This window comes from Myotis davidii, unplaced genomic scaffold (genome assembly GCF_000327345.1).
Source record: "Myotis davidii unplaced genomic scaffold, ASM32734v1 scaffold173, whole genome shotgun sequence".
Classification (NCBI taxonomy): domain Eukaryota; kingdom Metazoa; phylum Chordata; class Mammalia; order Chiroptera; family Vespertilionidae; genus Myotis; species Myotis davidii.
In genome coordinates this window covers 881,864-895,913 of record NW_006286303.1, presented here as the reverse complement: position 1 = coordinate 895,913, position 14,050 = coordinate 881,864, and the positions used below count along the sequence as shown (strand labels likewise).

The 14,050-nt window shown below is 34.8% G+C and overlaps 1 protein-coding gene across 1 annotated transcript in view; it reads left to right on the top strand.

Annotated features, from left to right (window-relative positions):
- Positions 1 to 14,050, top strand: part of EXOC1 (exocyst complex component 1) — a 55,413-nt gene that overhangs the window by 31,968 nt on the left and 9,395 nt on the right. The window contains exons 11-16 of the mRNA XM_006757836.2: positions 3,662 to 3,767; positions 8,239 to 8,283; positions 9,777 to 9,940; positions 10,500 to 10,607; positions 11,735 to 11,811; positions 12,332 to 12,560. Of these exons, the coding sequence (XP_006757899.1) occupies positions 3,662 to 3,767; positions 8,239 to 8,283; positions 9,777 to 9,940; positions 10,500 to 10,607; positions 11,735 to 11,811; positions 12,332 to 12,560 (729 nt within the window). The remainder of the gene's footprint in view (positions 1 to 3,661; positions 3,768 to 8,238; positions 8,284 to 9,776; positions 9,941 to 10,499; positions 10,608 to 11,734; positions 11,812 to 12,331; positions 12,561 to 14,050) is intronic.

Here is a 14,050-nt window from a genome sequence, read left to right as displayed (position 1 = left end):
AGAGTGATATCTTTTGTCTCTGTAGAGTGAGAATATTGGAATTGTTAATGTAAAGGTTTTCCCCTCCACCCATGTGCTTGTGTAGAAGAACTTTCTAACAAAGAATTTAGAAAGCAAAAATTAACCTTATTTTTTACTAGTTTTGCTAGCAAAATTTTTTTCTAGTTTTTGCCTAGTTGGCTTTCTTTCAGAATATTTCATAAGTAAAGATTATTCTCTCTCAGGTAATTAATGTTTCTGCATGAACCCATTTTATTCTTATATTTACTAAAATAATTATTGCATTTCTTATCCGGTATCATTAGTTCATGTTTCATAAGAAGGCAAGGGTTAGGTAGAAATTCATGAGAAGTGTGATGGTAAGAAAAAGACAGATTGTACATTCCTATCAACATATTTGGCAATAGGACGTTATTGTATATGTCTTCCCAAATCTGGCTCCATCTTTTTCTAAACTGATCATAAGAAATTGGACATAAACATTGGTAAAAATATTTTTAAATTAAAATTTAAAAATTCTTTTATAAAAGAACATATATATGTATATATCCTAAGGTGTTTACATGTATCTTATCTGGCTAGCCATTTTAGTTAATATTGTTATTGTTCTTCAGAATAGATCTTTTAAGTATTACGCAGCTTTACTGTTCTGTTATATATTTGTTTTGTTTTGTTTTCATTCAACACAATTCTGATTTGGCACTATCTTAAGGAAAAATATTTACATTACTGGAATTCTTTGCCTTTGGAAGTTTTAGAAAGATTAATATTTTGAATAATTAAACATTATTATATCTCCTTAAGCGTTTTGTGCCAACAAGTGTTTTGTCCCCTAGTGAATATTCAAATAAGTAATCAATAAGCTTTTTGCCTAATTGTGTTCTCAGTGAGTATTATTGCCCTGTCTTTATATATAATGCAGTATTCATGAATGTAATTTAAAGTGAAGAAACAAGACTGTAGCCAACCTAGTGATGATTTATAGGATGTTTCTCTGCTCACAGTATATTTTAGATTGACAATATTAATGAGGTGTTTTGTTTTTTTTTTAATGAAATTGACTAATTTCCCAAGAATGTTACTTGATCCTGTGGTTTGAACTTCTGACAGACTGTGAACTTTACCTCATAATCTAATTTGGTTGCTGAAGTGTTGTCAAAAGCAGGTATTTTATTTAAAAGGAAGAAGGAAGGAAAGAATGGAAGAAGGAAAGAAGGAAGGAAACATACAAACCAATGTTTCTTTACTAAGAAAAACAAATAACCCCAGATAATATTTGCACTTGGTTTGGTGAACACAGCTCACAATTTTTGATGGGAAGTGGAAAAGGCTGTTTCATATTCTTAAGGAATAAGAATCACTAGCTACTGCCTCAGCTCTCCTGTGGCTGAATCTAAGAAAAGCCCTGACTTTCAATACATACAATTAGTGCCTGTGGAAAATAGGGGCATCTTGGTCACGTAATGAGCTCAACTGCCCAGATTTCTTCCTCCCAAGACTACAGCCTCTATCTGTGACTCTGGTTTTGCATGTAGGGCAATTAATAGAGATGGTCCATCCATGCTTGGGTAGAAAATGAGCTTTCCTCTCCTAATTAACTTCCTGAGGTTGATAGTCAGTCTTGAAGATTACTCAGACATCTTCCTTTTGTTTAAAGAAAAAGTAAAACATGGAGGACACTACAGTCAGCACAAAATAAAATTGAAAAGGTAGTCTAAGATTTAAATTCATGATAGTTTAATTTCAGTTAGGTGCTGTAAGGTGCTAAGAGAAGGAATACATACTCACAATGAGATACATCTTTCAGAAGTTGGTAAGTGAATGAATTAACTGATAGTCACACTTGTCTGTGGTTTTGACCACCAGTAAGTTCTGTTGAGTACCTGGGAAAAAATGTATCCAGTTATTTGCATCCCATTGAAAAGGGGGGTGATTTGCAATAGTCGGCTGAAGTCACTGTTTTCTAGATTACAAATAGCTATTTGAAACCATTTAAATTGCTTGGATAGTAATGTGCACTTTAAACAATTTAAGCATCAGAATGTAGTCTCTCATATTGACTGATTTCAGTAGAAAATGAAGATTTTACTAATAATGCAAAGCTACCTTCCCATTTGTCAGTCGTTTACTGATTTGCAGTGATCAATATTTTTATCAGAATTTAAACTTGAAAAATGACACATTGAAAAAGCCCAATAGGAATTAATTTTGGGGTATATTTTCACTTATATTTACTTTTTTTTTTAAATATATATTTTATTGATTTTTTACAGAGAGGAAGGGAGAGGGATAGAGAGTTAGAAACATCGATGAGAGAGAAACATCGATCAGCTGCCTCCTGCACATCTCCTACTGGGGAGGTGTCCACAACCCAGGTACATGCCCTTGACCGGAATCGAACCTGCGACCCTTGAGTCCGCAGGCCGATGCTCTATCCACTGAGCCAAACCGGTTTCGGCTATATTTACTTTTAAAGATATGCAAAGATCAAGGGAAAAAATTGCCTGTTTAACTTTTCTTATGAGAGTAATATGATCTATGAAATGAAAAAAACAACAATAGTATTTATATTATGTTTCATCCAAATACTGTTTTATAAGGATATATCTATAAAATATCTAAGAAAATCAGTAGTGAACTATTATTCGGTATACAAATATTTACATAATATACCTTTTGAAAGGTGCACCTGATATTTAAAGCTAGGTAAACCTGTTGTAAAACTGGATATATTCATTTGAAATAATAAAGGAAGTTGAAACTTAATTCCACAATAAAGTTAAAAGAATATGTGCAATTTTTCTGCTATGGTTCTATTTAAATTTAGTCAAACTTTGTGTATGGCACTTAACTTAGGAGTTGGAAAAATACATGGCCTCCCACTGTTGAAATATCCTTCATGAGGGTATGTGATGGTAGGCGAATATAATGAAGAAATGAGTGTATGTACAAAGTAATAGGTGTTTTCATTTGAGCTACATAAATCAAATTTATCTATAAAAATAAATTATTTAATTATGAAAACTAATTAAATTCTTTGAAAATAACCCCAGCTGACAGGGCACAATGAAACTGAATATACTCCTTCGTTGCCATTGACTCTGTCTGTTGGTATAATCGTTTTTAAAGCAACATGGCAGCATGGAGGGAGAGTTATAAAGGTTCCCATACTGTTTGGCCCTGTAATTCCACCCTTAGGAAATTATTCCAAGGAAAGAACTCATTGGAGATAAAAAAAACTTATTGTAACATTGTCTATCATAGCAAAATATTGAAAACAAAGTGATGTGTGTTAGGGGATTGGTTTACTAAGTAGTAGCACATCAACCAACTATAATATTTTGCAGTCATTAAGGTGTGAGACTGGAGAAGCATGACTGTTCTGACTCAAGTATCCTATACAGTATGATTGCAACCATATTAAAATGTGAAAGTTAACATATAAAGATGAGAATGTGATTATGTCCCACTTCATATTTTTATAACTTGTTAATGTTCAATTTTTTTTAAAGACAGGAAATAGCCTACTTTTTTTAATCCTGTGAACTGCATCAAAGTTTTAGACCACAAATTTTAAAATAAGCATGAAGGATTTAGGGGGATTAAAAATGGAAATTATTTTATTTGTTTTATTAATAAGTACATGTTACTTTTATTTCAGAATTACATGGATTATTTATCACGACTGTATGAGAGAGAAATTAAAGATTTCTTTGAAGTTGCAAAGATCAAGATGACTGGCACAACTAAAGAAAGCAAGAAGTTTGGTAAGCTTAGGCACTTCAGTTCATTGATTTCTATTCTATTAAAAATGGTTTTATTTTATTTAAATGGTCTTATTCTAAGACTTTTTAAGCAAGGAGAAAGAAGATGCAGTAGAATTAATGAAAGAGTAAGTCTGACACATTTGGTTTGCCTTATAGGTATTTCATAGAAGAAATATTTGTATCTGCAAATGGTTTTTTACTAATTAAAATTCTGCACTATGTGAGAATTCTGCAGTATACTATAAAGTACATTTTCATAGGAAAAGCAGTTGACCAGAAAATGAAGTACAGTCTAGTCTGGTAGAGAAAGTATTAGACTAAGAAACACATGTTGAGAGTTCCTAAAAGACTTTTATTTAACAGTAGTGGGCAAATCACTGTTCTCTTAAGTCATTGCTCTCCACAGGGAAATGAAAGTGATTCCTGGCTTCTTACTTCTCACTGGCTATTTTGCATCAAAAAGAAAGTTTGTAAGTGTTTTATCTCCTGCCAACAGGCTATAAATATGTCACCAAAATTTCTTCTGTGGTTATACCTTATTTTTCCAAGATGTATTTTTGAAGCCTGTTTTTTGTTGTTGTTGTTGTTGCTTCTAAATATGTTAAATGAACAAAAACAAAACAAAACATGATTTGAAAAGATAACCAGTGAAAGTATCAAGTTGTGAGGAATGTGATTTGCCAAGGCCACATTCTGCTGTTGCATGTACCCATCTCGAGTTCTTTTTGGATGGAATTCTGTGCCTATGAAGTCAAAACCTAGCCTTAAGTGGCTACAGTGTGTACTCCTCAGTGTGTCTGCATAGCTCCCTTTAGAAAAATGAGTTTAGCATTTGCTTGTTTAAAGGAGCCTATCCCCTCAGCAACTTCAGTAATCGGGGAAACAGGACTGAAATTGATAGTTCATCTTTCCATTCTTTTCTTTAGGACAGAGAAGACTGTCTTTAATGGGTAATTATTTTGTAATTCACTGGATGGTTTGTTTGTTTGTTTTTAATACAACACTAATATATTGAATCTAGTAGTCCAGACTTTTGAAATGGTTTGAATCTGTGTACAAATATGTGACACTTCGGTAAAGAAACTGATGCGAATCTTGGGACAATAGGCTTTTGGAAACGGAAATGCTAACTCATCCTAAAGGTTAATTGTTATTAAACAGCAGTGTGTTTATATTCTTGTTAATGTTTCACTGTGAATATGTTATGTTTTTTTAAGTAAACATAATATTAATGTAGTTACATGTTTAATGTTTTCATTTAGTATATCTGTCACCACTTGTTAGTGAATCATTTTATCTTGAGAGTACTCTTCTGCAGTATATTAAAACTGAAGTTAAAAGGGAAATCTTTTTAAAATTAGCTCCTGAGGAGGCCATTAATCCCAGTATCACAATTGATTATCAAGCCTAAGATTCACACTAAGATAAATGACATAATATAAATATAATTTAAATCAAGTACAATAGTATATATTTTTAAAATCTTTACCCAAAGATATGTTTTTATTGATTTGAGAGAGAGAGACAGAGGTAAGGGGAGAGGGTATAAAAGAGAGAGAGAGGGGGAGAGAGAGAGAGAGAGAGAAATATTAATGTGAGAGACAAACATCTATCAATTGCCTCCCACACATGCCCCAACTGGGGATTGAACCTGAAATATAGGTATGTGCCCTGACCAAGAGTTGGACCCGCAACCTTTTGGTGTACGGGACGAAGCTCCAGCCAACTGAGCCACCCAGCCAGGGCCAAGTAGCATAGTATCTTAATGGTATCATTGCATTAACCCAGTGGTTGGCAGACTGCGGCTCGCGAGCCACATGCGGCTCTTTGGCCCCTTGAGTGTAGCCACGAAGTTTGAATCACACTGTACATGCACGCCCGCACGTGGTATTTTGTGGAAGAGCCACACTCAAGGGGCCGCAGTTTGCCGACCACTGCATTAACCTAAGACCGAAATTTTTTCATTTCTTACCCCTTGAAAAGCTCCTAAATTATCTTGTTGAAAATATTTTTATATTAACATAATACACATGTAGAAGGCACTTTTATAGTTTTAAAAGTTAAAATTACATCTCTTTAATGAATCTATTAAATCATAAGGAATGGGGAGTACTTTCTGGAGGTTGATGGTACTATAAAGTTACATAATTTCAGTTATTTTGATACCAGTTATAACAAGAAAACACTAAACAAACAGAATTCAGATGATAAAAATAGTTTGGTCCATCTTGAAGAACTACTTGTTATTCAGCATTTAAACATAAATTTCAAGTTAAATACAAATGACTTAAGTTCTAAGGTAGAATGTAACATTTTTTAAAGATATCTTTTCAATTATTCAAATTATGTTTAAATGAATTTTAATAGTAATTATAATTAAGATAAAAACTTGAAATTTTAGAACAATGACTTTTTAGTGAGTCAAAATTGGTACTATCCACTGAGCCAAACCAGTTTCGGCTAAATGAGTTCTTTTTTATTTGCTCTGAAAATGCTGGGTCATAGATGCTAATAAGAATGAAAGGCAGATTGAATATATTTTATAAAAGTAAACTGTAATCAATATAGTTATAGAGATTTAGGGGAGTACTCTGTTTTTGAACCAGTCTGGACTCAGATCTTTAACATCTACTTAGTTCAAATAATTCAAAATTAGGTTAAAATGCTAGTAAAGAATCTCTTCTTTGTTATAAGGTCTTTATGTAAGTCATTGCCCTTTTTGATTAATAGGTTTATTTTGACATCCTCAGAGGGATGGAATTTTCTCCCCAAGATTGATATTTTAGTATATTCTACAACTGTGTTTAATGGAATGGCAGGGAGATGAAATTTAGTATTTTCTTTTTAAAATCATCAGTTTTTTCTTTCTACAGCTAAGATAACACACACACACATTATTTTAGTTCATTAACATATGTATTTATATGGTTACTGCCTCTCTCATATTTAATATTCCCAGATATTTAAAATGGTATGCCAAAATCATTTTTTCATTCTGTGTTTCTCCACTAAACTAAGAAATTTTGTTGATCTCAAAGGAAGTCTTGAATACAAGACTGGATTCACGATGGCTAGAAATTCAATAAGTATTTATTGATTGCCTATTATATAATAAGCACTGCTGCGTTCTGAGAAAGCAGCATAAGCGAAGATCCTACCTCATGATGTTTATAGTCTAGAAGGGATTATTTAAATATATTTAAAAGTTTACCTGAAGATTTTGCTTGTTTCCGATAAATAATATGGACTTGTTATGTGCCCCAAATTATAGTTAATAGACACTACTAGTAATTCTGTATTCTTTATTGGCTACTTAAAAATGAAGTATATGAAGCAGTAGGCCTTGATTTGGAACTGATGACTTAGTATAGTGACACCATAAGGCCAGCAGGGGTATTGTTCAGGTTGGCTAGCTAGTAGCTCTAGCATGACCCTTGCTTGCCACTTTAATGTCCAGCCTTACTGTTTCATACTCCTTTGAGCTTCAGGAAGCCAAGGCTGGGAAGACATACATGTCACTGGAGTGACAAGTTAGTAGCTTATACTTGGGCTTTTGCCTTGAAGTTTGGCAGTGACAGTTGGCATGTTTTTTGTTTTTAAAATATTTCTAGATTATGTTCTTTAATTTTCTGTTTCATTCTGTAATTTCTTTCTTTGCTTTCATATCTACTTCTAATTTGAGTTTAGAATGTTTCACAAGATGATCTCTGTAATTCATCTAATAAATATAATATATACAGAAGTTTTAGAATAAAATCAAATGATCCTTAAAAGTTTAAAATTCCTGTATTAAACCTATTCCATTAGCTTTACCCTTCCATCCTCACTTCTCCTGAGAAGTAGTATTTTTATATAAACCTTTCATTCTAGGTGTTCACAAGGACAATTACTAAGTAGTGCAGCTTGATATTTTGAAATGGTTTTCAAACCCCAGTCATATCATTTTTTATGTAAAATAAAATTATTTTATGTAAAATAAAATTTTATGTAAAATAAAATTATTTAGTACAATGGAGATTCCTTTCAGGAGCTTCAGGGAATCTGAAATTGTTGGTGCATTTAATGTCTAAATCTATAGCTTCATTTTAATAAATTTCCACTATATTAAATTATTTACTTAAACCATATTTTTTCTTCAGAAACCAAAACTTGCAAATATAGTCTTTTAAATTTAAGTATATAAACTTAAAACAATAACTTAAAAGTATGGAGTGATTGACAAATATAGATAGTTTTATCTGAATATTAGAGTAAAAATAATACATGAAAAGACAAGTATTTTCTTTCCTATAATTTTTCCAACAGTAGCTGGCCAACTAAATATACGTTGCACCTTTTGTTACTTGATGCTCATGGTTCTCTGCATGTGTCTTTTAAACTAAAGCTTAACTTCCTCTTGTGCATGGTTTGTGCAAATTGCAGTTTATTAACTTGTCTTTGTCTTTGATGCTTGCAACCTAATCCATCACAGCTACACTTCCTCGAAAAGAAAGTGCTGTCAAACAGGAAACAGAGAGTGAGTATGCTGAGTGTGTTAGTAGGTATTCTCAATGCATGTTTGTTTAATGTTTAGAAATTAGTTATTTGTCTTGAAAGAAGTTACACCTAAACTATTGATTGCTCTGAGTTATTGCTAGACATTGATGAAAGAAAACCAACATGATGATAGTGATGTGGCTACATCAAAGGAATATCTAATATAGTTGAAATAAATGGTGTGTAATCAGAAATTTATAAAAAGGTTTAATGATTATATTTCTGTTTTCAGGCTGTGGTTAGAAACTATAAAAATTCTTTTATATGTGGTCAGATTTTGCATAATTAAACCAAAATTTGTCCTTACTGTATCTTTATTTGTCTCATCTGACCATTAGTAAATAATAGAGGTTCACTGAGAGTTACTCAAGAAGAATTTTAACATGTATTTATATTTAATTCTGAATGGCAGTATCATGTTTTCCTATAAAAATGGAATCCTTTAATTCTTTGATGTATGTAAGATATTGTCCAGCCATATTGTTATAATTTTTCTTCATGGCAATGATGGATACCTATGTTTATACTTAAACCCAGATGTCCCATATTTATATCATTAATGATGTATTATATTTTAGTTGTATTTTAAATACAACAGGTTTTTAGGATTTTTTTTTCTCCTTGTTTTTAAAGAACTGTAGTTAATCAGTTCATTTAATGTAAATGCAGAGTTTCTGGGTTCAGGAATGTATTAAGTTGAATTCTATGTAATTGACTTTTTTGTAGGGCAAGAATGATCGAGTATTGTCAGTTCATGTGGTACAGCCTAATATGTTGATTTAACTTGGAGGAGGGTAATATTGGGATGTGGCAGTTTTCTTTTTTTTTAATATATATATTTTTTATTTCAGAGAGGAAGGGGGAGGGGAGGGAGATAGAAAAATCAGTGATGAGAGAGAATCATTGATCGGCTGCCTCTTGCACGCCCCACATTGGGGATCCAGCCTGCAACCCAGGCATGTGCCCTGACCAGGAATAGAACTGTGACCTCCTGGTTCATAGGTCAGTGCTCAACCACTAAGCCATACTGGCTGGGCGGGATATGGCAGTTTTCTTCAGAAATGTAACAGCCATGTTAAGCTAGTACACTGCGGGGGGGTGGGGGGGGGTCCGGTCAGTGACCATCATATTCATGTCTTTTGAATGGGAAAGAAATAAATCCTCATCTACTTTAGTCTAGAGATATCATCAGACAACTTTATGCTTATGATGACACTGAGACGGACATAGATTTAGGGATCTTTATGGTCTTTTACTCCTATAGATCTATGTAGTTTCACTACTCTTTACAATATGCTCAGGAATAGATCACAAATGTTAATGAAAGAGAAGGACACTCCACAACCTGTCCATGTGGTAGTCTTGTATCCTAATATGAGCCCTCAAAAACCCAAACAGGTGAGAGAGCCCTGATTTATGCTATGGGTCTTTATTCATGAAGGTCACAACTTTCAAAGTTTTTTTATTTCTTAGGTCTTCATGGAAGTTCTGGGAAATTAACTGGATCTACTTCTAGTCTAAACAAACTCAGTGTTCAGAGTTCAGGGAATCGCAGATCTCAGTCATCTTCCTTGTTGGATATGGGAAACATGTCTACTTCTGATCTCGATGTTGCGGATAGAACCAAATTTGATAAGGTAAAATAAAAATAGCAGGTACTGTTTAACCACTAATACTGGTTTTCTAACTGTTGCTGCTTTAAGTGTGTTCAAAGATTTGGTTAACCATGTCTTACTTTCCTGTTTTGATTCTGAAAAGAAAAAAAAATACTAGTCAAATGGCCACTAAATTGTGAACCATCAATTAAATTACATTATAGCTTTATTAAATTTTGTTATAAATCATAAAATGCTTGCATCTTAAATCTAAGTTCTTTGAGCAACTACAAGGTAAAGAGGAAATAGCAGCTTTTATGGAGCAGAACTGTTCTCTGCAGTGCATTAAATAAGCTTTAAAAGTTTGCCTCTGTATTCCTCTTTCCCGATTTCAAGTGAATAGTTATTGTGAGTTTCATTTTAGGTATGTTTTGGCTCTGCTATGCCTTGATATACTGCATTGTCCTGTCAGTCTTGGAACAGTTTGTTTTGGGGATTCTTTTGAGATTATGGATAAAGCATTTATGATCCCTGCAGAAAATTAAATGTGTAATGTTATTTTAAGTATTTGGTGCACATCTTTCATTTTAGTTTTCTTCAGATCTTTGAACAGGTACTCAGTGAACTGGAGCCCCTGTGTCTAGCAGAACAGGACTTCATAAGTAAATTTTTCAAACTACAGCAACATCAAAGTATGCCTGGAACTGTGGTACGGCTTATGTTTATTTATTGGCTAGTATACTAATATATGATCTGTAATAAAATTAGCTTAATTAATATGTTGTCACAGCTTCAATATTAGAACAGAAAAAGAAGGGATTTATGGTATCAGGACTTTTAAAATAATTTTTGTCATACCACAAGACAATAAAAACAGTGATAATTCATGCATATAATTTGATACTCCAGACTGTTTTAAGCCTAAACATTATCTAAGTTATTGAGGGAATAAAATATCTGAGTTTACTTTTCAAAAAACATTTTGAAAAGCGATTTTAGCAGTCATCAAGAAAAATTTTAAAAAATGTGGGAGGCAGGGGGAGAAAGGGGAAAGGAAAGGTGAGGCTTCAAATCTGATTTTTTCCTATGACTTTGTTATTAACTAGCTATAAGACCTTAAACCAATTATTTAATCCCCAATTTCCTCATCTCTCATCTGTTCAATGGATATTATAATGCCTGTTCAGCATGCCTCTCGGGTGGCAAAAATTTAAGAAAATGAAATGAGATAGTTGCTAGAATATTTTGAAGAACTTAAAGGCACAGTGCAAATAAAGTGATTTTAAAATTAAGGTCATCTTAAAAAAAACAGCCAATATATTAAAAGCAGTCATAAAATGAATGAGAAATTATCTCAAATGGGTGGGAATTTGTTGTTGCAGGTGGTGGTAGTAAATTTGCTCACTTCTTAACTTCTATAAGAATTTTTGATAGCTGTTTTAAATGCCAAAGTTCTATTAGAATGATTTATGAGATTAATTTTTAGTTCTCTATTCCAAGTTGTTTCTGGATGTTTTCTGTTTTTCGTTGAGCTGCCCACTCATTCCAACCTCCCCCCTCCATCTCCTGTATCTCTGTCTTCCTACTTTCCCCTCATGTGCACATAAACACAACTTTTGCCTATAATTCTCAGATAAAATGTAAGAACAAAGCACTTCATGATCATTAAGTAGCATACTAAATTATATAGTTCTGTCAGTGATGCTATCTTTAAAAATCATTATTTTTCATAATGTATTCTCTCCTAGGAATTTTAAGACTGAGCAGGCTTTTGCTATCTAAACTAGTCAAATTGTTGGTCTTTTATTATATAAAGTACCTGAATAATTTTTGCAGACTGAAGCAGATGACCTCGATGGAGCAACGTCATCAAGGCAACATAATTCTGGCACACCATTGCCCGTTTCATCTGAGTATGTATTGGTTACTATCTATTCTTATTTTGGAATAAAATAAACTTTAAATTTAAAATAGAGGAGTGCTGCTCAATGAGGCGTCCAGATGACTCAGTAACCTGACAGCACTCAGCACTGACAGGTGTGTCCAGTGCCTTATTAAACATCTTACTGAATTAAAACCTATCCTATTGTATGACTCTATGGCTCTTTGCTCTAGTACAAAAAATGCAATCAATTTTGATGTTTGCTGGTAGGAAGTAGCATTTGAATTGCCATGTATTTCTTGGAAATCACAGAGCACATTTCAGGATCCCAGCTTTACAAATGACAGTTATAAAATGAGTGATGAAACTTAACTTTAAAAAATATTTTTATATTGGAAACTGCTGAAGAATACTTAGTTCATTATATTTGGACATTTTTAATGAAAATACAATATTTTAGTCATTTTGTATATGCCCAGTGGGTTAAAGTGAAAGATGAATACATCTGAAGCTTATAACAACTTGCTACATTTTGTATGTTTTTTGAACAGGAAAGATATGATCCGCCAAATGATGACTAAAATATTTCGCTGCATTGAGCCAGAACTGAATAACCTAATTGCATTAGGCGACAAAATTGATAGCTTTAACTCCCTTTACATGCTAGTGAAAATGAGTCATCATGTGTGGACTGCACAAAATGTGGACCCTGCTTCTTTCCTGAGCACTACATTGGGAAATGTTTTGGTGACTGTCAAAAGGAACTTTGACAAATGCATTGTAAGTTCTTTTTTAATAACTTAGAATTGTAATCATTGCAAAAAAAATAGGTAAATGTATTTAACAGATTTCCAGCTCTCCATTTGGGAATCTGCTGTTCAAAACCCCCAATGCCTTGAAGCAGGGTATTAGCTGCAATGTATATAAACAGAGGTAGTTGGATGGTACCATGCCAGTTAGCTTCTCTTCTACACTGAATCTTGGCAAGTAGGCTACATGGAGATCCACTAGGTAACTGAAATCTCAGTCAACTGATTAGTGACCAAAGGTTAATGAAACAATTGAAACTATCGTTTGGATTTATTGTTTTTCTTCTAACATATTCTAATGAGAAAATTAATAATTGGATCATTTTAATTGTTTAAATTATTTACTTTGTTCATTTTATATTTAACTAGGGGCCCAGTGCACAGATTCGTACACCTTGAAAGGAACTGGGCTGCAAGACTGTGGTGGGCACAGGGGCAGGTCTTGGCCCATCCTCCACAGCCCCCCCCGGCCCCTCCTGCCGCAGCCTCCGGTCTTCTGTCTGCCAGCAGCCCCTCTCCCGCCACTCACACGCACGGACGGCGCTGGCCCCGCCCGCATCCACTGAAGGTGTGGAGCGATTGGGGCCAGCACCAGCAGTGGTTGCGAGCGGCAGCTGCTGCCCCGATTGCCCCTCAGGAGCAGGGGGAGGTGGAGAAGCCCTCAGGGGTGATCGAGGCTGGCAGCCATTGCTCACACCCACTGACTGCATCAAGCGGCTAGGCGCCGGACCCTGATTGCCCTATAGGAGCAGGGGGAGGTGGCGAAGCCCTGAGGGGTGATTGGGGCTGGCAGCAAGTGGCGGCTCCTGCGCTGCCAGCAGGTGCGAGCGCCAGGTGGGACGGCGCAGGTGCGAGTGGCGGCTCTGGCACCAGCTGCAGGTGTGAGGAGGGCCATCACTGGCAGCGGGTGCAAGTGGCAGCTGCCAGCGCTAATCACCCCTCAGGAGCTGGGGGAGATGGCGAAGCCCTGAGGGGTGATTGGGGCTGGCAGCAAGTGGCGGCTCCTGCGCTGCCAGCAGGTGCGAGCGCCAGGTGGGACGGCGGTGTGCTGGAGCAAAGAATTTTTAGTAACCACCAGAGGCTTGCCCCAATGACAGCAACCGGCACTCCGCTTTGGTCTGGCACCTCCACTCACCTGCTCCACCATCCCACTGCGGCCAACACCCACCATGTTCCACGCACGCCCCCGGTGGGCAGCACATGTCATAGCGACTGGTTCCGTTGTTCCGCTGTTTGGTCTATTTGCATATTAGGGTTTTATATAGATAGATAGCTTTAATAAATAATCATATCACTATTTTAAGAATTGTTCTTATAATAACTTCCAGAAATCATCATTTTCCTCCTTCTAATAAGATAGGAAAAATCATTAATAGCTTCATTTATTTCCTGTTTTGGTAAGCTTGTAGGTATGAATTGGACTGAGTCAGATTCTAAAAAAAGTTTTTTTATTAAATTACT